The sequence below is a fragment of the Dipteris shenzhenensis genome, chromosome 24, assembly GCF_047967505.1.
Source record: "Dipteris shenzhenensis isolate YYH24624 ecotype China chromosome 24, Dip_SZ_1.0, whole genome shotgun sequence".
NCBI classification, from domain to species: domain Eukaryota; kingdom Viridiplantae; phylum Streptophyta; class Polypodiopsida; order Gleicheniales; family Dipteridaceae; genus Dipteris; species Dipteris shenzhenensis.
Genome location: NC_141619.1, coordinates 21,930,149 through 21,955,197, shown reverse-complemented (window position 1 = coordinate 21,955,197; position 25,049 = coordinate 21,930,149). Strand labels below are relative to the sequence as shown.

Sequence of the window (25,049 nt, the reverse complement as noted above, 5' to 3'; positions counted from 1 at the left end):
ACGTGCTTGAGAAGATGAAATCTTACCCACAAACATTGCTCCACACGTTTAGACCGCTTTCTAGGATTTTGAGGCATTTTTGCATTTTTTATAGCCACGAAGTCTTCTTCTTTTTCTTCGGCAGAAAGAGACAGTGATATCTTAGGCCATTTGAAAGAATCCCTTATGGCGCGCTGGTCATTCAGGATCTCAAGCTCGGTTCTTCGCTTCCGACCAATTCGAGGAGTCGCTGACGAAACCTTATCGGGTGCTCCATCGTCAGACGTCCTTTCGGAAACGTTGCTACTTGACGGAGAGTGGTTCCGGATCAAAGACACGTTCCGCGGCCCCGTAGAATCGTCTCCGTTCCTGAGCAGCACAAAGAAAGCGTTCAACAGATTGACAATCCATCATTGGCGCATGGGAGCGTCAAGAAAAGGGATTGAAAAGTGATTTTAGGCCAATTGTTTCACCTGCCAGCGGAGGGTGACAGATGCGATGCTTGTATCTCGTGTTTACATGGAAGAGGAGATTGACGTGCAGCATCGGTACCACGAACTTCACAAGAAGAACGCTGGGGATGCATGTCGGAAGCGCCCTTCGAGTCGCAAAACAATAGGAGGATAATTCACAAGGGACTTTGGACCAATCTCTATATAGGAAATTTCTAGGTAACTAGGAAATTTAAGCATATTTCCTAGTTAGGAAGAGCGATTTTCCCCCTTTTATCTAGGAAATTCTTTTTCCTATATAGACTAGGTAGTGCTATGTAGGAAATTTGACTTTAGTGTGGAGAATCAAGTGGATTCTATGTTATCTATATCAAAAATGAGGTCTTGTGTATATAGGAAACTATATTTCCTATATAGACCATGCAATGCTATGTAGGAAATGTGACTTTCTTGAATGAAGTGGATTTTATGTTTCCTATATAAGAAGTGGCGCATTTTCTAAGAAATGTGACTTTTTATATGGAGAATCAAGTGGATTCGAAGTTCCTATATAGTTAATTAGAAAAAATGTATATTTTCTATGTGGTGATTTCAATTACCTACATAGAAATGAGTTGTTTATGCAACCAAGAACATTGTATTATCCATGTGAATTTTTATATTAAAAATGAGCATATATATAAGAATCTTGTATAATTTAATTTGAACAAGATATAATGTAGGCAAATAAAAATTTTTACAAATTTTAAAACTCTCATATTTCTTCAATATATCCAAAAATTTATAAGTGCAACATATAATAATATATCTATTTGTAAGTGCAACATACAAATAATGTCAATATGAATTGTCAAATGTGTAAAAATTAAAAATATGAAATGTAATTTCAAATTAATGATTCAAATAAAAGGGTCAATTAAAAATAAGCACAAAATGTGCAGCTGATATTCAAATGAAAGTCTCAATTGTCTAAGGTTGTCAAAGCAAAGTTTTGCCAATAAAGGGCAAGTAATTACTTGAGCCATGAAATGAACAATGTGTGATGTAAAATGAAATGTTTTTGTGTAAAAATATCTCATGTTAATCCAAATGATAAAATTAATTTTAGATGAGATGCTAAGATCCTCTAGTGCACAAAATTTCAATTAGGTATGCAAAGTTTTATGTTGTCCACCAGTGTAGAATGGCAGTGGTAGCAATCTCATACCATGACCTGAAAACATGCACAAGGAATCCTAAACTCACATGTGCAACTACATAATGACACTGAGATCATCAAACTCACATGTGGAATGGAATCTGATACCACTCTCCTATGATCACTGGAATACCCCTCCTAGAATAGTAGGGTAAACATTTGTACAAGTGGAGAATGGCAGTGGTGCCAATCTCTTGTTAGGCCCTAAGAAATGGCATTGAGAAGCCTAAACTCACATGTGCATTCTTCTTTGTAGTGATCATAGTCTCCGCTCTGTAGAGTTCATATGGATTTGTGTTAATCTCTATGGAGAATGGCAGTGGTGCCAATCTCATACCATGACCTGAAAACATGCACAAGGAATCCTAAAATGTGCATTGGCACTTTTGCCATTATCGTATTGCAGCCAATAAAATTAGTGGAATGTCAATCTATAGGTTTAGTTTGTTTAGACTACCACTAGCGGAGAATGGCAGTGATGCCAATCTCATGCTGGCAACTACATAATGTCACTGAGATCATCAAACTCATATGTGGAATGGAATAGGATACCACTCTCCTATGATCACTGGAATACCCCTCCTAGAATAGTAGGATAAACATTTGTACAAGTGGAGAATGGCAGTGGTGCCAATCTCTTATTAGGCCCTAAGAAATGGCATTGAGAAGCCTAAACTCACATGTGCATTCTTCTTTGTAGTGATCACAGTCTCCGCTCTGTAGAGTTCATATGGATTTGTGTTAATCTCTATGGAGAATGGCAGTGGTGCCAATCTCATACCATGACCTGAAAACATGCACAAGGAATCCTAAAATGTGCATTGGCACTTTTGCCATTATCGTATTGCAGCCAATAAAATTAGTGGAATGTCAATCTATAGGTTTAGTTTGTTTAGACTACCACTAGCGGAGAATGGCAGTGATGCCAATCTCATGCTGGCAACTACATAATGTCACTGAGATCATCAAACTCATATGTGGAATGGAATAGGATACCACTCTCCTATGATCACTGGAATACCCCTCCTAGAATAGTAGGATAAACATTTGTACAAGTGGAGAATGGCAGTGGTGCCAATCTCTTATTAGGCCCTAAGAAATGGCATTGAGAAGCCTAAACTCACATGTGCAGAGATCATATGGAATTGTGTCAATCTCTGTGGAGAATGGTAATGGTGCCAATCTCATACCATGACCTGAAAACATGCACAAGGAATCCTAAACTCACATGTGCATTCTTCTATGTAGTGATCACTCTCTCCGCTATGTAGAGATCATATGGAATTGTGTCAATCTGTATGGAGAATGCCACCAATGGAGAATGGTAGTGGTGCCAATCTCATACCATGACTTGAAAACATGCACAAGGAATCCTAAACTCACAGTGCATTCTTCTATGTAGTGATCACTATCTGCGCTATGTAGAGATCATATGGAATTGTGTCAATCTCTGTGGAGAATGACACCAGTGGAGAATGGCAGTGGTGCCAATCTCATGCTGGCAAGTACATAATGGCACTGAGATCATCAAACTCACATGTGGAATGGAATCGGACACCACTCTCCTATGATCACTGGAATACCCCTCCTAGAATAGCAGGGTACACATTTGTACAAGTGGAGAATGGCAGTGGTGCCAATCTCTTGTTAGGCCCTAAGAAATGGCATTGAGAAGCCTAAACTCACATGTGCATTCTTCTTTGTAGTGATCACAATCTCCCCTCTGTAGAGTTCATATGGATTTGTGTTCATCTCTGTGGAGAATGGCAGTGGTGCCAATCTCATACCATGACCTGAAAACATGCACAAGGAATCCTAAACTCTCATGTGCATTGGCACTTTTGCCATTATCCTACTGCAGCCAATAAAATTAGTGGAATGTCAATCTATAGGTTTAGTTTGTCTAGACTACCACTAGCGGAGAATGGCAGTGATGCCAATCTCATGCTCGTAACTACATTATCACACTGAGATCATCAAACTCACATGTGGAATAGAATCAGACACCACTCTCTTATGATCACTAGAATACCCCTCCTAGAATAGTAGGGTAAACATTTGTACAAGTGGAGAATGGCAGTGGTGCCAATCTCTTATTAGGCCCTAAGAAATGGCATTGAGAAGCCTAAACTCATGTGCATTCTTCTTTTCAGTTATCACAGTCTCCGCTCTGTAGAGTTCATATGGATTTGTGTCAGTCTCTGTGGAGAATGGTAGTGGTGCAAATCTCATATCATGACCTGAAAACATGCACAAGGGATCCTAAACTCATGTGTGCATTGGCACTTTTGCCATTATCCTTCTGCAGCCAATAATAAGAGATTGGCATCACTACCTTGACCTGAAAACATGCACAAGGAATCGTAAACTCACATGTGCATTCTTCTATGTAGTGATCACTGTCTCCACTGTGTAAAGATCATATGGAATTGTGTCAATCTCTGTGGAGAATGCCACCAGTGGAGAATGGTAGTGGTGCCAATCTCATACCATGACCTGACAACATGCACAAGGAATCCTAAACTCACATGTGCATTCTTCTATGTAGTGATCAATGTCTCTGCTGTGTAGAGATCATATCGAATTGTGTCAATCTCTGTGGAGAATGCCACCAGTGGAGAATGGCAGTGGTGCAATATCATAACATGACCTGAAAACATGCACAAGGAATCCTAAACTCACATGTGCATTTGCACTTTTGCCATTATCCTACTGCAGCCAATAAAATTAGTGGAATGTCAATCTATAGGTTTAGTTTGTCTAGACTATCACTAGTTGAGAATGGCAGTGATGCCAATCTCATGCTAGCAATACATAATGACACTGAGATCATCAAACTCACATGTGGAATGGAATCGGACACCACTCTCCTATGATTACTGGAATACCCCTCCTAGAATAGTAGGGTAAACATTTGTACAAGTGGAGAATGGCAGTGGTGTTAATCTCTTATTAGGCCCTAAGAAATGGCATTGAGAAGCCTAAACTCACATGTGCATTCTTCTATGTAGTGATCACTATCTCTGTTGTGTAGAGATCATATGGATTTGTGTCAATCTCTGTGAAGAATGGCAGTGGTGCCAATCTCATACCATGACCTGAAAACATGCACAAGGAATTCTAAACTCACATGTGCATTGGCACTTTTGCCATTATCCTACTGCAGCCAATAAAATTAGTGGAATGTCTAGACTACCACTAGTGGAGAATGGCAGTGATGCCAATCTCATGCTGGAACCTACATAATCACACTGAGATCATCAAACTCACATGTGGATTGAAATTGGACACCACTCTCCTAGAATACCCCTCCTAGAATAGTATGGTAAACATTTGTACAAGTGGAGAATGGCAGTGGTGCCAGTCTCTTATTAGGCCCTAGAAAATGGCATTGAGAAGCCTAAACTCACATGTGCATTCTCATTAGCATCAGTGCCCTTCTCTAGAAGGTCAGGTGAGAAAACTCTCATGTGATAACCTTCACATAAGAAGAATGGCACTGGTGCCATTCTTTGATTCTCTGCAATCCATGTGATGAATCGAACTTTTGCCATTCTCCTTAACATCATGGAGGATGGCACCAGTGGCATTATCCTCAAACTCTCACAGAGGATGGCACTTGTGCCATTCTGAACAAACTCACAATCCATGTGTTCAATGGCATTTCTGACACTCTTCTAACATCATATTATGTTGGAGAATGGCACAAATACCATTCTTTATTTTAACCATCTTACTTTTGATATTGTGTATATTTTCTTACTGTGTTGGTGTAGTTTTTCATAATGCATATATAAGTTGCTTCGCCTTGGTTATTTTGTTAATAGAAGTTGCATTGTGGTTGTAATATTTCCTACTACACTTATGATTTTCTATTATACATTTCATTGTGTCCTTGGTTCTTTTGTTAACAGAACATTGCAAGAATGGCTAGCAAGGGAAAGAGAAAGGTTCGAGAGGTGTCAGTTTATGATGGAGTTAGTTTTGGAAGAGGATGGTTTTTGGATATATACAATAACGAACTCCATAAAGTGCATTGTTTTGGGAACATCCAAGGAACAACTTTTGAAGATGTTGGACAAGTTAAAGAGATGGAGGATACCGAGAAAGACAATGTTCCTTGTCTCAAAATTCATACATTGGGTGGCAATGTGTATCAATTGGATCTTGCTTGTTTTGATCATGCGAGGATGAATGCTACTGGGGAGGACACGATGATATCTAGGGGTTGGATTAATGAGCGAGAAAATTATACCAACCAACAGATATTAGAAAGCTTTGATTTGGTAACAAAAGGGATAAAGCAAGATATAAAAAAGGGTAGAAAAGTTTTGAAAAGAACCAAGAAAAGTGATGTTGAGGGATCAAGCTCTCAAGTGTCTCAAAACACATTGAAAGAGAAGGCTAGAGAGACCGGTGAGGAGGAAACAATAGGTGAGACGGAAATAAGGTCAGATGGAAAAACAAGCATTGGGGATAAACTGGATGAAGAAGGTAAAGACAAATAGACAACTTTAGGAGGAAAACAGGGAGGTATGGGAATAGTCACTGATGGAACTGGAAGTGGAGGTGATGCAACGAGGAGTGGTGAGACACATATAACAGGACATGGTGAGAAATCATCTAAAGCAACTATCATGTTGTATAAGAAAATCCAACCAGATGTTGACTTTAAGGCACTACAAAAGAAATTGGAAAGGAAGGACACAAGTATGACAGGCTTGATGGAGTACGTAGAGTACTTCCCATTTGGGTTGGAGTTTGAGGTGTTGATCCCAGTGATGAATTGCTTTAGAGCACCAAGCCAATATGTGTATAGGACATTGACCCTCAGTTATGTCAGTGACTTGGTCAAGAGTTTTGCAATGAATGCACGACCTCCTACAACATGTGCATATCTTATGCCTTACCAAACAAGCACAAATACTCCGATGTGCAAGGAAGAGATAAAGGTGGAAAAGTTAAAGAAGTATAATTATTGGATTCTCATAGGACAGCATTCGATTTATGCTGCAAGGATGTTTATAACTAAAGCACATGGAGAAGCCTTCAATCAACGAAAAGGTTTCTATACACGGAGGAAGGCAAGAATTGTTGTCAATGCACCACTTGAAGCAAGTTGTAAGATATCATCAATGGCCAACATGGAGGCACAGACCGTTTTGAAAAATCAACCATATATCGATATCTTACAACACCTAAGGGTGCAATGGATCGCATTCAGATGACCAAAGAAACCAGCCCAAGGCCTTGTCAAAGGGCATAAAGATCGATAAAGTTGGGATGTGAGTAATAAACTTTGTTTTGTATGCATTTTTTATTTCAAGAATGTTTATGGCTTTGTAAAAGAAATGATAGTATTGTCAATTCCCTGATGTGAGAATGGCACTAGTGCCATTCTTCTAGTTACCAAGTCATGCTTTTGACATGGTAATGGGAGAATCGCACTAGTGTCATTATTATCTCTATTACATGATTTGGATTAGAAGAATGTCTAAGATGATTTTGATTTTTTTTAATAGAATTTTGTAGGAGTTGCAAGCGTATCGATGGGCGCAAACTTTGCTACCAAGGACACACACATGGTCACATACGATGATGACATGTATGAACAATGGATTAGGATTTTGACATTGGTGAAGTAAGGTGATCTTGAGGGTCGAAATCCCACAATAACATATATGAGGTGTCTGCTAGGATTGGAAGACGAAGATGTACGTGCACTTCAAGCAGAGATTGAGTCTAAAGAAATAGTATTGGTCAAGTCAAGCAAAGACAAGGACTCCATTGAAATGTCTCAACGGGCAATGGAGATTAAGCATGATAGAGCCCTGAAAGAAGCGCTCATCAAGGAGTTCAACTCACATCACTCTTCGCCCCAACATCAAACATGGGATGCCCTTGCAACTTACTTCAAAATTGATTCAATTGTTTATCAGAGCTTCAAGTGTTCATGTGAGTCATGGGTCAAAGAGAAGCTACAAGTTGGCAAGTCCACACCTGATTTCCCAGAAGTCGCGTCAATCTATGTTGATTGGGTGATTAGTTCAATAGAGGGTAACAAGTCTACATCGCAGTCTTGTTTTCCTTGGACAATTATTCAAGTGAACATGGAGATGGAGGGGGAGAGCTTTCTAACATGTCACTCTAAGGGACAACTTCCAATCAACTTGCGTGTGCTTGACACCTCAGAGGGATCTGCCAAAGGCATGTGTTGGGATAAGGATGCCTTCAAGAAGTTGCTATGTGGCTTGATGGAGACCGTTGCCACTCCGTCACAGTATGTATTTCTATCATTTATGACAATGACAGAGATGGTAAATCTCAAGGAAGCAATGATAGAGGCTCGATTTTTGCATAGAAGGTTTGTGGGTGTTATCCATGAATCGGATAGTGCACAAAAGGGTTTGTATGAGACCTTCTGTTTTTTGTCGTTTGTAAGCTCACATGATGGGTTTGATGGATTTGAGCACATGTTAGAAAACACAAGGCCATACACAATAATTGAGGACAATATTCTTTATTCTGATGAGGACGATGAGTATGAAAAAGAGGCGGTTGTGAAGCATGGCATCATCAAGGAGTGCATCAGGTGCTATTGTAGTAGGAAACATGAAGTTGTTGTTGACATCTTTACTAATGGATGTGTGGCATTACAAGCATTGTCAAGTAGAAGAAAAGTGATCTCACTGGTGAAGACATCCCAACAGGCGACAGAGGTCGAGGCTATGTGTGTGGCACATGCATCAAATAATCCCCATGTTAAGACTTGGTCTAGCATTGAGAGGCCTCTTGAGACACATAGAGCTGATTCACCTATCGATGAAGGAATTAAAGAGGGTGAGCATCACATTGAAGACTTGCGACCTTTAACTGAAGCATATCTTGAAGCTATCCCAAAAATTACATTGGAAGATTTGGAGCAAGGTTTTTAGATACTCATTTATGCCTTGTGTATTCAGTTTCAAAATAATATGACTTTTATGGATTTTCTTGATTGCACATACTCTCATTATATTAAAGAGATTAAACATTAGGTATGATAAAATTGTGTGACATAATGACATGGGGAATGGTACTAGTGTCACTCTCCCTATGTCGGGTTATACGTAAGAGGTACTATTAACATTTTATGTGACCTCATATGGAGAATGGCACTAGAAATGGTTAGTGCCATTCTCTCTTTGTGGTTATGTAGAAATTGTAATACTGTTATGTTCCTTTCTTGAATCTATGTTAGTTGAAATCATTACAGAGATTAAAAATTGTATAGTATTAACTATGCTACTAAAGTTTGGATTTGGGTGCTCTCTACAAATCTATTGGACCAAAGTAATACAACAACTATGCTTTCAGATCATGCATTGTACATTTCTTTTGGGACATGGGGGGAGGCACTAGTAGTATTCTCTCCTCCCAATGAGGATATAGAGAAAGGCACTAGTGGCATTCTCCATAACCTTATATGTAAAATGGCTCTAGCACCACCCCAAGAGAAGAATGGCACTAGTGCCATTCTCTCTATGAGTTCAGAGAGAAAGGTTACACTATTTGCATTCTCAATTGATCTTTAGAGAGATTGGCACTAGTGCCATTCCCAAAAAAGACAATGGAATCAGTGAACGGTGATGGATAATGTTCGTACTTTATTTTTATTTATTAGTTTCATATGCTTTTGTGCTTCGACATTGTTGAATACACTCTAAAGAATCAAAATATTTCTATATTCCTCAACTTCCACAGGGACCAATGATGCATGGAAGGATATGGAGACATCAAATGTAGAGGACAACATACCACCCAAAATGGGGACTATCAATTACGCGATGGATAAAGGAGGTATAGAAGAAAACATAACCCCAAAAATGGAGAAAATTGCAAGGAATATCATGAATCCTATACTTTTAGAAGAGAACATGCATGACACTTACAGTAAGACGAGGATAAATAGGCCTGACAAGGTTGGTGTTGAGGCAATGTTCAAACCCTTAGCAAAAATCTCAAAGGCATTTGGATGTGATGCTAGAAGGACAATCCTTGTTGATGACTCCCCATACAAGGCTTGCATTAGCCCTCCATCAAATTGCATATTTCCTTCAACGTTTGATGTACAAGACAAGGATGATAATATTCTACTGAGAGAGTTGATGCCATACTTACTACAACTCGATGAAACTAAAGATGTGCGCAGCATGATTGAGACAAATCGGTATGGACAATTACCTGTGATGGAGGGGCATAAGGATTTCAACCTTGTCTAGAAAGTAATTGATGAATGGAGGGAGGAAAATCATGCATGGTCAAGAATGGAATATAAAACAAGAAATCTTCCTCTTGCAGATCAACTAAGAGAGAGGGATATAGATGGTAATACAGAACCAAATGGTGTACACCCTAGGGCAACCCATGGTGGTGATGGCCAGGTGGCTAAACTCAATGCATCCCAAATAAGACTTTTAAGGAATGCTCCGCAACTCTCTAGCATGAATGCTATGCAAGTTTCTCAATTGGCTATACACCTAGGGTACAAAGGTCGCTATATCAAGAAATGCATTGCTAATGGCTACATAAACCGACTACAGAATGCGTATTTTTCATGAAGGTACATATGTCAAAGTGTTTTTTGATTTTATCTCAAGTCTATATAACTGTTATTGCAACTAATTGAATTTATCTTTTGTGATGTAGATAGATATACATTCAAATCAAACTTGAGTAGGTACATACCAGAACGAGATCCATTTGGACCACCAAAGTTACCTGTCCCTATCAACGAAGTGTTTTGGATAAAAAATGTGGCTTTCGAGGTGCATGAGTCAACCATTACAGGTGCTGGCTTGGGGCTTATTTGTGCATGACTCCATCAAGAGAGGGACTACTATTCTCCATTATGGAGGTGACAAGTACTCCTACAGAGACTGAAAGAAATTATGTAGAGTTCATCCAAGGCTAAAGAAGTACTCTATCCAAGAGGACCCTACTGTCCCTATGAAGGATATGGTGCATATTGTTGGTGATGTTCAATATGGCAATGTGGCAGGATTTATTAACAGCAATAGAAATACCAATGTAAAGCCAAACATTTATGTATTTTCCCCTAATGTTCCACCTTGGTATGACCCCATGATGAACATAGATATTGCAGAATATGGTCACATTTGTATTGAATCCATAGATGATATACATGCAAGAGAGGAGCTATTTGCAGACTATGAGTTTTGAATAACAACATTATATTTCTTTATACAATCATTACTTATGGGAATTACTACTTTCTTGCCAGCTATGTAAATTGGTGCGTAATTGTTGTGTGTGAATAATATGCAAACATGTTCATAACTACATTCATAATGTATTTTGAAGGAGTGTCTCTCGTGCCATTCTTTCCGGTGCCATTCTCTTTGGAGCTAGAAATTGAGAGTTTCTTTGGAATCATGATTTATTTCAGGGATTTCAATGGTGCATCAACAAGTTGTTATGTTTTCATCCTAAAGTGTACTTTTTTACTTTGCAACAAGTAATCAACATGACATGTAAAGTTATCCTTTTACAATAATGCTAGTCAGTCTAAACATTGAAACTGCATAATAAATGATTGTCATTGCCACCTAAATTACATCAAATGCTTGTCATTGCCCATTGATTTTTCATCAACTACATATCTTGCATTCATTCTCCTCAACTATATATCTTGATTTTCCATCAACTACATATCTTACTAAGTTAAAGAGCCTGTGCGTTTTCATTACAATACTCATGGTTATTAATTACACTCTACATTTTTTAAACGGTGTTTTGGAGATTTTCAAATGAGAATGCTCACAACAAAAGCGAGTCTCAATATCAATGGAAATTCCAGAGACTCGCTATTATGAAGGTGTTTTTGAACATCACTATGGCTCACGAGATGAATCTAACTCAAATGGGTTTCAAAGTTTATTATTTTGTTGATGATAACGTAGTTTAGACACTGATATTCTATTTATTATTTGAGAATGTAGTTGATATTTCACACTTCATGAATGGCTATCTAGTCTATTCTCACATATTTCTCCTATTTTTTCATCGAGGGGAGCTACAATTTCTTTCAAAACTGCCATTCTGGGAATTGTGTTTTTCTCGAATTATCTAATACGTCTTCATGCATCACCCTCTTGTTGCACCTCCTGCTCCACCCTCATAAGTTTAGTAATCAAGTTGATGGCCATCCCAAGCATCAACCAAGGGAGACGCGACATAAATGCACAATATTCAACAAATCAAAGCCGCTCATGTCTCAAAGCTCACACCAAGCCCTCTTGGTGTTTATCACTAGATGTGTATGGTGTCTAGTAGAGACAGATTGTACTTAATCATCTAAGAGACGTGCGTGGCTAAGGTCACGTAACAAGTAACATGGTTTGTCAAAACCAACAAAGTAGCTACCAAACAAGCAAGGTGGTTTGTCAACAAGCTAGGTGGTTATTCAAACATGTGAGGTGGTTGACCTACACATGTGGTGGGGAATCAATGGGATTGAAATCAACATGCTAGCTATTGTGAGCTTGTGCACAACCTACAATTCATTTGAAAAATATATAAATACATTCTAGGACCTATAGGTTCTTTTCTTTGATGTGAAGTGGTAGCAAAGCAAGTGTTATTTGTTGTGTAAATACATCAAGGGTCCATTGTAGTTCTATTCAACAAGACTAATTCATAGGAGGTGGCGTCCACCTACTAGCAGAAGTTATGGTAAGGTGTACCCTTACATTGAAACAACCATGGTGTTAGGTACCTCATTCTCTAGGAATTGCTCTCTTGATGCCCTATTGCTAGTCTATTGCGATCAAAGTATGCATTGGTAAAGTGATAGTGATGTAAGGGAGATCTCTTATTCCAACAAAGCACTCATACTTGATATGGTTATCAAGCTTGCAAATTGCAGCATGATCTGATTGGGTCAAAGGAGAGTGTTCTACGAAAGACCGTTCAGCAGACTCCAGGTTGTGCTTCTGCAGAGCCCCTTCATCCCAGTCATACTTTTCCTTAGCTGTATCTTTCCATGTCTTAATTTCACCTTTCCATACCCTATCTCAAAGCCAACCTATCCATCACCCACCCCTTTGCTGCTTTTTTCACCTCGGCTAGTTCTCCATCAAGTCACGACCGTAGGCCTTCAAGACAACATGCACATGCATGTTTGTGCATCATCTATCATCAATACAATAGCCTTTGACATTTGACGGCACATTGCTATAGTTATATGCACCTCATTTGCATTGTCTCATAACTATTCCTTTGCACAAACCTTACATGTTACAAAAGAACTCCGGCACAACAATGTCCTCAAAACATAGCCCCACAAATCAATGCCTATGAAGAGAGGAAATCAAGATCCTACAATCTAGAGGACACCAATATTCACATAATTAACTTACTCCCTGCTCAATGTAAACGTTTAGCATCCCTCACGAATTCGGCAGAACGTAAATCAGAGCACACCCAAAGGTTCTTGGTGATACGAATAGGTTTTCCAAGGGGTGGAAACTAGCCAGCCTGAGATTTATTTTATTGATGAGTAGAATTGCAAATTGTGCAGACCCAATTGCAATAGGTGGCTATTGTTGGGCCCCCAACTTGAAGCAATGCATTTACGTCAGGCACATACCCTGACTTGTTCATGCATCGCCATCTCTTCAGCCATTGCAATTTCCCACGTGTATCATCCTGTTAAAGATGTGGTCTATCCCCAGTGTCATGCACCAAATGCATATGGCACCTTCACACCATTTCCTTCACTGCATCAATAAAATTTCTTGCCTTAACATGGACGTCTTCTAGTAATAGGTACGGTGAAGTTCTTTGGATCTAATTCCAAAACTATATTTGCAGCACGCACAGCTCGCTCTACATCACTGTGCATTCTGCAGGATGAAAGCAAGCTCAAACATGCTGAACTGATGCGTTCAAATGGCATGCCAATGATCAACTGTTCAGCATCTTCCAATAGCCCTCGTCGCCCAAGAAGATCAATCATGCAGAGATAATGCTCCACTGAGGGGGTAATGCCATGGTCTCTATCCATGGAGGCAAAGTATTTCCTGCCATCAGCAACCATACCTGCATGACTACATGCAGTGAGAACCTCAAAGAAGGTGCCCTTGTTCGGTTTCATGCCTTTGGCCTGCATGTGATCAAACCATTGCAGAGCCTCCTTGCCATGCCCATTCTGGGCACATGCTGTGATCAGGGCATTCCAGGAGATCACATTGTGTATTGGCATCTCTGCAAACACAGCCCTCGAATCATCAAGGCTCCCACACTTCCCATACATATCTATGAGGGCTGTCCCCACAACAACATTCACCTCCCATCTGTTCCCAATAATAGTAGAATGAACCCCTTGACCCTCTTCTAGGCTTGTCATACTAGCACATGCATCCAGAGCACAGATGAAGGTGATCTTGTTTGGCTTGATGCCTTTGGCCTGCATTGCATCAAACACCTGTAAGGCCTCCTTGCCATGCCTGTTCTGGGCATATGCAGCAGTCGCAGCACTATAAGAGACCACGTTCTGCAGTGGCATCTCTACAAAGACAGCCCCCAAATCATCCAAGCTGCTACATATTAATAAGGGCTGTCCCAACAACAATATCTGACTCCCATTCATTGGTAACAATAGTAGCGTGGATCTTTCGTCCCTCTTCTAGAGCTGCCACACTGGCACATGCATCCAGAACGCTAAAGAACGTGATCTTGTTTGGCTGGATGCCTTTGGCCTGCATTTGACCAAACAGTTGTAAGGCTGCCTTGTCATGCCTGTTCTGGACACACGCTGCAATCATGGCACTCCAGGAAACCACATTTTGTCGTGGGTGGTGAGGGTTGTCCCCAGAACAACATCTGATTCCCATCCATGGCCAACAACAGTCGCATGAATTTCTCGACCCGCCTCTAAGGCTGCCTCACCGGCACAGGAATCCAAAACTACAAAAAAGGTGATCTTGTTTCGATTCCTTCAGCCTGCATTTGGACAAACAGTTGCACGCCTTCCTTAGCATGCCCATTTTCAGCACAGGCTGTGATCATGGCGTTCCAGAAGACGACATTTCGCAGTGGCATCTCTGCAAACACAGCCCTGGAATCGTCCATGCTCATGCTTTTACCATACAGATTGACTAGGGCAGTTCCTACAACATCAGACTCCCATCCAGTGCCAACTACAATATTATGGATCTCTCGACCCTGTTCTAAGGCTGTAATGCTCGCACAGGCATCCAAAATACAGATGAAGGTGATCTTGTCTGGCTTAAATCTTCTTCCTTCATTCGACCAAATAGTTGTAAAGCCTCCTTGCCATGCCCATTCTGGGCACATGCAGTGATTATAATATTCCAAGAGTACACATTCCGATTGGCTAGTCTGTCGAACACCTCACATGCATGGTCCAGGCTCCCACATTTACTGTACATTTGGATAAGAAGGTTACTCAGAAATCTGTTTCCCGCAAATCCATGCCTAGTCATGTGTTCATGCACACGCTCACCCTCAAAGAGGGCAGTGGTGATGGTGCACCGCTTCAAAAGCAAGGCGTAGGTAGCAGCATCTGTCTCTGGACCCAACTGGCCGAGGACCTCCTCATGCAAGCTTACAGGACGGAAGTCCTCATCCATTCCATGAACACTCTGGGGCAACCAATCTAACGTACGTGTAAAACGGGCCTTGCTGGTTTCTGACCGGCCTAGCCCCTCTTCTGCAAGCTTGCTCCACTTGGACCTCCTCCCAATGTGCAGCTCGGTGGCGATCCACCTCAAATTGGGGGTAGGCAACGATCCCAGGACCTTGCCCTTGTGTCCACCGAAGTCTATTTTCATAGCTCTAGCCCAACATGTGGACTCACAGCAGTCTTGATTCCTCACAAGCCCACACTCATGATGCACATCTAAAGTAAAAGGGAGAGAGGCCTTGCCGTAGGATCCTGGCTCTCTTAGCACCTTTCCTCCAACACTGGACTTCCACCCTGCGCGTAGCTGGGTCTCCATCCGCCTCAAAATGCTTGATCTGGGGCTGATCGCAGCCTGCCCTGCGCCAGGTGAAACGGCTACAAGAGCCATTGGAGCTCGTGGGCGTGCAATATATTACCCTGTTTCCTTGTCGTGATAGTGCCAATGATAAACAGAGGAACTGCACCATGGAGCTCAGGCTATTGTAAGAGGTGGAAGAAAGGAGATACAATGCTTCTCTTCTACCTTATATCTCAACATTTATGACTTCTAAGAAGCTTATGTCATGGAGGGGAAAAAGGGGGGAAATAATGATGGCTATTTTGGATGCTTTTCCCTTGGAATCCAAGAACATAATTTGGATGTTTTTCTGTGATGCATGACATAATGATCCAAGGGAAAATGAGACATGCTATAAAGGAAATGTCACATCAATGGTTCTCAAGAGTGTGGGAAATAGAACCTTGAGGTCTAGAGCATGGAGTGCTATTTCCCATGGTCGCACCCTATTTCGCACCTATTTCCCTTCTATTTCCCATGGTGCATTTGCATTTACACAGCATAACAGAAATAGCTATTTCTTACGTATTTCCCTTCCATGACATAAGGCCCTTAGTTGAGTTGAAGTTTAGCCCTTTTGGTGCATTTTGTACTACCTAAATTTGAAAAACCCGGCTAAACTTTTGCTCTGCCTTTAGATTACCGGTTGAGATTTGGAATATTTTTGTGTACAAACTGGCAAATGTGTATGTTTTAAGACTAAAAAAGATGGATGAATGCTCATAAAGCATTCATAAGGCCTGCCTCATATGCACAGCTTGGAAGAGAGAGAGAGAGAAAGAGAGAGGACTTGGATGTGCACCAAGGAGAAGAGAGAAGAGAGAGAGAGAGGGCCTTGCCTTGAAATAGAAAGAGAGAAAGAGGGAACTTGGAAATTAGAGAAGGGCACAAAAAAAGGATTAGAAATTATTTTCGCTTTGCCAAGCTCACCCACCGTTACTTAGACTTCCACTTTAAATGTGGCAGGCCAAAAACCGGCATGACTTGAAGATTGTCCTTAATTTGATTGGATGGGAAAAAACTTTTTTTCTAGCCTGCGTCTAAGATTGCTTATTAAGCACACTCTTCAAAGTGGCATTTGCACAAACACTCCAATGGGAAACCCAAATCTTCTAAGTAGTGGTGCTCGACACATCTCCCATACACTATCCTCTGGCCATTGGAAATGGGTACAAGCAAGAAGGCGGCATCCCATCTTGTGCCTCTGTCCTAAAGGCCAGCTAGATCTAGATCCATGTATGTATGCATATCTAGATCGTGTATCTAGATCAAGATATTAAGAGTGACATCATGAGAAATAGGTTTGGTATGACAAAATTGGAGTAGTTCTCCTACAACTAGCTACAAATACGCGAATAGACTCAACAATACACATACATGTTTCTCTCCATTTTATTCACACATGACATGTAGCCAGTAATATCATGTGCATTCATCAAAAGGAGTTTTAATTTACACATTTTTCATAAAAGTATACTCACAAAAATGGAAAAGGCTCAAATTCTACAAAGGAATAGATCAAATGCTTATGTAAAGTGATTGTATTGTTCTATCTAGGGTTTTTACATAGTGAACCCCCAATACACCTTCTTATCGATCCTATTGACAGTGTCCTTGCCACCAATACCATTGTCACTATCCTCATCATTATCTCATCACTTCTCTCCACTTGCTTTGATGCACCCTCATCCTTTTCCAATTTCAAATGATATCAAAATCTTAATATTGTATGTGCACGGAGGAAGCACTCACCATATTTCTTTGAGGGTACTTTCCTTAGTTTTCAATTAACAAAACAATTATGGGTATACATTTGGATGTAGATGTTTGCATTTGAGGATACATCTTCATAAGATATTTTCTTAAACAAAAATAAAAAAGAGATTGAAATTATTGCATAGACATTAAATGCATTTACAAAATCATAGTAAGCATTAGAAGACTTATAAATCATAGTTAGCATTAGAATACTTAAATGCATTTGTAAAATCATGGTAAGCATTAGAATACTTATAAATCAAACAAACAATGCACACCTTCCACCTAGCTTTATTGCGTTTCTGCCACTCTCAGTTGTACTACTGTCAATTACCTCTAGTCATGCTCTATCCACAATATTCTATTGTTTGTTTTTCCTACAAATAACCTTTTGACATTCTGTCCATACCCAACTAGTGAGATTATGAGTTTTTGTTCACCTAACTATTTATATTGCTTACATCAACAATGCCACATATATTCTCTTGTTCTATTTCTCCTTTTTCAAAGAAGGAAGTTGACGTCTTATAATGTTTATCATCTTGTATGTACAAGACATCTAAGGGTCCAAATTCAATGAGACTAAATACTTGAATGTGATACATGGATGTTGATACCATAATGGAACTAGGGTAAAAAGATCGTATTAACAAAGAGGTTTACAAAATGGAAAACCAAGGGCCTCTAACAAAGGCATTCTCTCATAGCTCCATCAAAGAAATCAACATATTTTGTGGCATAGCCATCTCAAGCACCATATTTGGGTTCATGTTGATAAGCTCCTATAACTTGGCATGATTATTTTATAGGTCTACTCTAAGAATCTGCACCAAGCATGTATTTCAAAACAAGGATCAGTTATGAAACCATCAAATTGCATTTTATTACATGCAATCCACAAAGACCTGCCATTCCTCTGCTTTTCCTTTCTTGGATTCTCAGAAATCACATCTCAGCTCTTTATCTCTCAATCTAACTTTGGCCCAAAGTGGTCCCAGGCACTAAGACACTTCAAAAATGTACACAAAAAATCTCACACAATGCATTTATGAAGTTATGGACCTACTCATCATTTATTACCTCACATCTATCTTTTAGACTACATTTGTTTATACATAAAACAAAAGAAGAATTAAGGGTGTATCATGTCCAAATGGTGCCTAAGACATCTTTGTCAATGACTAGAACATGATATGAGATATAGAAAATAAGAAGAATCTAAGTGGCCACCAACAAAAAACTTGACACATTAAGTTTTCATGTTTTCTCTTGTGCTATCTAAGGATGTTTCTAGTGGTACATAGGTTAGAGGATCCAAAAATCCACACACAATATCAAAAATTTTCTCAAGCATATAAGTCTCATATTTTTAACAAGTGAAAAAAATGATCAAGGCCTCTCATCTTGACTCATTGACATATCACACACAAAATGTGAAAGCCCCAAATGGGCATCAAGAACCATAAAAAGGGGAGTCCAAGATTTTTTCAAAAGTAGAAGCATAAAAAGGGTGTTGCCTTAAAGCTCCAAAATATAGCTCAAGTTCTTTCAAAAGCTTATGGAATCCTCATTACACAAAGCATGAGCAATAGCTTCTCTTGGAATTTACTCAACAAATATGTGAATATAGCATGTATATGCAGCAAAAGGACTCAAATTGTCAAAAATATTAGGATTTCCAATGTTAACTTTCATAGAGAATTTTTACATGGGATTTTTACATGAATTTAGCTATACCCCTTGAATGCACATGTTGTATATGTAGCAAAATGCTTGAGAACAACTTGGTTGTGTAACACTACTCAGTTGGAGCATTGTAAAGCCCTCAATGCTTCATTGTAGCACACATGCTCAACAAACACATGCAAGCACACAGGATGATGACCCATGTGATACAAAAAAAAAAGGTTGCAAGGGAGAAAAATGCACCTCATTAGCGTTTTTCCTTTAAGTTGGCAACCAACAGCTTAAGGATTACAAAAGCAAGGTAATGTGGCCTAGTTGTTAAAGCACTTGTCCTTTGATAAAGCATCATTGCAAGCACACAAGATGATCAACCACGTGATGCAAAAAGAAAAGGTCACAAGGGAGCAAGATGCTCCTCATTAGCATGTTTACTTTAAGTTGGCAACCAAGACCTATTACAAAAGCAAGCTAATGTGGCCTAGTGGCTAAAGCACTTGTCCTTTGATAAAGAAGAGTTTCACACCTATCCCAATGGTATGAAAAAAACTTTTTCCAAAGGGAAAAAAACTTTGCTAATACCAAATCCTTTATAGTAGTGAATAATCCTAAGGGTATCAATTAACGAATTCAACGATACCCCAACGAATTCAACGATACCCCTATGTCCCTCAAATTGCCTTTTGAATTCTTGTTTTCCAATCTTGCCAAGACAAGTGCTTATTTTCAACAAGGATGGAGTTGTTTTAAAAGGTTAAATCCTTCCAAAAAGGGTAAACACCTGCACTTTCTTTTTCTTTGACAATTACAAGAAAAATAGTGTCATTATTTTATGTGCATGGCCCTCCTCCATAAGGCTTACAATAGAATTTTATTCAAGAAGGCATAACTTGTTGCCCCCCTAAGTCAACAATGGGATTTGTCCAACCTTGAGTTGGGCTATTAAATTACGACATGGTGCATTGTTAATTCACACATTTGGGCATAATTGCAAAATGTTGAATCATTGAGAAGATATAAATAAATAAACATTATGCCAATCGCATCTTTCTTTAGGAAATTGCAAAACCAAAAACCTATATGATCATAGAGCATACTAGGGGCAACTCAATGATGAGAGATGGACTTACTCAGGAGAAAAAATGAATTCTCTTAAATTTGGTCACAATGAAGCACCCTAAAGTCGTAACTTAGCCCCAACTAAGACATTAAGGATACAGAAAGCAATCATTGCTTGGATTTGATAACTAGCAATCACTGATTGGATTTGAAAACTCACCTAATGTGTTGGGTTCACAAGGGCTTCTCAATTATCAACCCACCATACTTAACATATTGGGCTCAAAAGGGGCTTCTCAATCATCATGTACCATGTGGCAGAACTCTAACAATAATGAAGCCTTGAATCTCCCTCAACGGTGTGCATTAGGGGTGAGAGGAGGACCCCAATTCCACATGTCAGATTAATCATAGGATGTATCTAAAAATGTGACTAATTAACCCTCTGAAGTGCATGTTGCAACTCTAGTGAGTAGGGCCATTGGTACACCTTTAGTCCTTTTCTAGGCCGCCACCACCTCTCCCCCTATGCTTGAATCATGCATCACCATTCCAAGTCGCACCTTAAGAATCTTGAGTGCATGTCCTCCGCCCACCCGCTCGTCCATATTAGCAAACCACTTAATCTCACAGCTATCCCACTGCGCGAATCATATTTTTGCTATTGTCACCAAGCCTGAGAATCAAGTGAATGCATGTCAACTCAAGGTATCTTTATAGGTTACCACACCAAATATCAGTCGTCATCAATGCACAGTTACAAAGGGGTGCATCCTCATGATAGTTGCAAGTGAAGTAGAATAACGCAATAGAAACAAACAAGCATTTCATTACAAATCCCTTTGATGAAATCAGCGCCAATATCAATGGAAGAGCATTAAGCCCATAGATATAGTAACACATCAAAGGAAGAAAACAAGTGATGTCACGACAATATTTTCTTCCCACTTGGGACAAAAGCTGGCCTAGAATACATAAATTATCGTCCTATGATTCCAAAACCGAAACATGCTAGGAGAATTCTCAAAATTGATAGGTTCTAGTTCATCCTAGGAGTATAAGCTAGGGAGGTAGCATTTGAAACTAGATCAAGTAGCTCATTTGAATGCAGTAGCAGATTAGGAACATGATGAATAAAGAGTTTAGGGGTAGTTTCCAATATAATTTACAAAAATCTAGTCGACAATTGATGAAGAATCTACATAAGAAACAAAATGTTTACATGCAGTGAGAGAAGTTACAAAGTCAGGCGTACAAGTGCTGCTACCCATATGCACCACAATAATTGCATATCCTTTTAAGGATACGATGTCTACATCATCCTGCTGAGGATGCAAAGTGTCTTGAACGCTAACCAGTGCACCACATTATCCTCCTAAATACAATTGCACCACGGCACCTTGTTAACACAATTTTCAATCATTGCCTCTCACCTTTGCCACATCATCCCACCTATGTGCATTGGCATGAATGTTTGCGAGCAGTACATACGGCAAAGCATTCCTTGGCTCTAGCTCAAGGACCAAATTTGAAGCATATACAGCCCGTTGCACATCACCATGTATCCTGCACGATGAAAGCAAGCTTAACCATGCTAAACTGACATGTTCAAATGGCATGCTCGTGATCATGTCCTCCGCCTCTTCCAAAAGCCCTCTTCGCCCAAGAAGATCAACCATGCACAAATAGTGCTCCACTGAGGGGGCTATGCCATGGTCTGTATTCATAGAGGCAAAGTATCGCCTCCCATCAGCAACCAGACCTGCATGACTGCATGCAGTGAGAATGTTGATGAAAGTAATCTTATCTGGCTTCACTCCTTCAGCCTTCATTTGACCAAACAGTTGCAGGGCCTCCTTCTCATGCCCATTCTGGGCACAAGCAGCAATTATTGCACTCCACGAGACAGCATTTTGCAGTGACATCTCTGCAAACACAGCCCTCGAATCATCCAGGCTCCCACATTTGCCATACATATTGATGAGGGCATTACCCACAATAACATCCAAGTCCCATCCGTGGCCAACAATAGTAACATGGATTTCTCGACCATCTTCTAGGGCTGCCATACTTGCACATGCATCCAAACTGCAGATAAAAATAATCTTGTCTGGCTTGAGGCCTTCAGCATGCATTTGACCAAACAGATGTAGGGCCTCCTGCCCATGCTTATTCTGGGCACACGCTGCAATCATGGCACTGTAGGAGACCAAATTTTGAAAAGGTGTCTCTGCAAATACAGCTCTTGAATCATCCAGGCCTCTGCACTTGCCATACATGTTGACAATTGCTGTCTCCACAATGCTGTCAGACTCCCATCCGTTGCCAACAATAGTAGCATGGATATCTCTGCCCTCTTCAAGGACTGCCACACTGGCACAGGCATCCAAAACACAAATGCAAGTGATCTTGTCTGGCTTGATGCCTTCAGCCTGCATTTGGAAAAACAATTGTAGGGCCTCCTTGCTGTGCCCGTTCAGGACACATGCTGAGATCATGGCATTCCAAGAAACCACATCCCATCTTTGCATCTCTGCAAACACAGACCTTGAATCATCCATACTCCCATACTTGCCATACATATGGACCAGAGCATTCCCCACAACAACGTCTGACTCCCACCGGTTGCCAAATATAATGGCATGGATCTTTCGACCCTCTTCTAGGGCTGCCACACTGGCACACACATCCAAAATGCAGATGAAGGTGATCTTATCTGGTTTGATGTCTTCTGCATACATTTGATCAAACAATTGTAGTGCCTCTTTGCTGTACCCATTCTGGGCACACGCTGCAATCATGGCATTCCAGGAGACCACATCCCGTGGTGACATATCTGAAAAAACAGCCCTCGACTCATCCAGCTTCCTGCACTTGCCATACATACTGATGAGGGAATTCGCTACAACAACATCCAACTCCCACCCATTACCAACAATAATTGCATAGATCTCTTGACCCTCTTCTATGGCTAACATGCTTGCACATGCATCCAGAACGCATATGAAGGTGATACTGTTTGGGTTGATGCTTTCAGCCTGCATTTGACCAAATAGTTGTAGAGCCTCAGCTGCATGCTCGTTCTGGGTACACACCGCAATTGCGGCATTCCAAGAGACCACATCCCACAGAGGCATCTCTGCAAGCACAGCCTTTGAATCATCAAGTCTCCCACACTTACCATACATATTGATGAGGGCATTCCCCACAACAATATCTGACTCCCATCCACTGCTGACAATACTAGCATGGATCTCTTGACCCTCTTTGAGGGCTGCCACACTAGCACAGGCCTCAACAACACAGGAGCAGGTGATCTTGTTTGGCTCATCACCTTCAGCCTGCATTTGACCATAAAGTACTACGGCCTCCTTGCCCTGCCCGTTATGAACACAAGCTGTCATTATGGCACTCCAAGAGACCACATCCCACTGTGGCATCAGTGCAAACACAGCCCGTGAATCATCCAGGCTTCTGCACTTGCCGTACATATTGACGAGGGCTGTCCCCAAAACAACATCCAATTCCCATCCGTAGCCAACAATAGTAGCATTGATCTCTCGTCCCATTTCTAGGCTTTTCACACTGTTACATGCATCCAGCACACAGATGAAGGTTATTTTGTCTGGCTTGATGCCTTTGGCTTGCATTTGATCAAACAGTTCTAGGGCCTCCTTGCCATGCCCATTCTGGGTACACGCTGAGATCATTGCACTCCAGGAGACCAAATTCCGCAGTGGCATCTCTGCAAACACGACCCTCAAATCATCCAGGCTCCCACACTTGCCATACATACTGACGAGGGCCGTCCCCACAACAACATCCAAGTCCCACCCAATGCCAACAATAGCACCATGGACCTTTCGGCCCTCTTCTAAGGCTACCATATTGGCACACGCATCCAACACACAAATGAAGGTGATATTGTCTGGCTCGAAGCCATTAGCATGCATTTGACCAAACAGTTGTAGAGCTTCCATGGCATGCCCGTTCTGGGCACATGCAGAGATTATTATATTCCAGGAATACAGATTTGGGGAGGCTATGTTGTCAAACACCGCACGCGCATACTCAAGGCTCCCACACTTGCTATACATTTGAACAAGAAGGTTACAGAGGAATCTGCTGCCCACAAATCCACGTCTGATCATGTGTTCATGCACACATTCACCCTCGGACAGGGCCTTCGCACTGGTGCAACGCCTTAAAAGAGAGCCATAGGCTGCAGCATCTGTCTCTGGACCCAGCTCATCGAGGATCTTCTCATTGAACCTTTCTGGACAGCAGCCTTCATTCCTTGCAGAGGTATGTGTATGACAGGCCTTGCTTGTTTCCAGCTTGATAAGCCCCTCTCGTTCAATCTTGGACCGCCTGGGCTTGTCCCCACTGTGTATCTCGGTGGTCAAAAAAGCCACAGGAAACCATTCCAACACCTTGCCCTTGGGCTTACCAAAATCTATTTTCGCACGTCTAAGCCGAGGGCCCAACCCAACCAAGACGTTTGACCTTGTGGGAATGCAACATTCTTCCCCTTGTGCTTGTCTTTTCTCTAAGGATGGCCGTACAATCGCAAGCTGAGGCATGCTAGGTGCCCACGAAGAAGGGCAAACGCAACAAAGGAATATTGCCATTGATATGATGATCTTGCAAGGGAACTATCGAGGGGACACCTCTTTCTCTCTCTCTTTGTGTCGTGCTGTTCCTGTTTGCCCAGTGCGGCTTGACAAGCTTACCCCTGCAACATGAGGCATGTCGAATGTCCATGAGAGAGACTCCAAAGAGGTAAAATGCCATAGATTTGATCCTCTTCTTAGAAAGTAAGAGTTTTCGATCAGAAAACTCGGAATCCCACAGAAGTGTAATACAATAGATTTC

At 40.8% G+C, this 25,049-nt stretch overlaps 1 protein-coding gene across 1 annotated transcript; it reads right to left on the bottom strand.

Annotated features, from left to right (window-relative positions):
• Positions 1–13,432: 13,432 nt before the first annotated feature.
• On the bottom strand, positions 13,433–24,757 carry LOC147886361 (pentatricopeptide repeat-containing protein At1g15510, chloroplastic-like). The gene is made up of 7 exons (XM_087395232.1): positions 22,914–24,757; positions 22,149–22,547; positions 21,608–21,740; positions 15,077–15,296; positions 14,651–14,978; positions 14,333–14,514; positions 13,433–14,199 (listed from the first exon to the last, which is right to left on the bottom strand). Exons 1-7 carry the CDS (start codon positions 24,755–24,757, stop codon positions 13,433–13,435), a joined length of 3,873 nt encoding a protein of 1,290 aa, XP_087251358.1.
• Between the last annotated feature and the right edge of the window lie 292 nt (positions 24,758–25,049).

Excerpts from the sequence above, each read along its gene's own strand:
- LOC147886361 (XM_087395232.1), bottom strand. The coding sequence starts at position 24,757 with ATGCCTCAGCTTGCGATTGTACGGCCATCCTTAGAGAAAAGACAAGCA. Across the intron at positions 15,297-21,607 it reads GGTGGGATGATGTGGCAAAG|AGTGTTCATGGAATGGATGA; the intron begins GTGAGAGGCAAT and ends TGGTTGCCCCAG. Across the intron at positions 14,979-15,076 it reads CCTTCTTATCCAAATGTACA|AATGGGCATGGCAAGGAGGC; the intron begins GTAAATGTGGGA and ends GCATGTGCCCAG.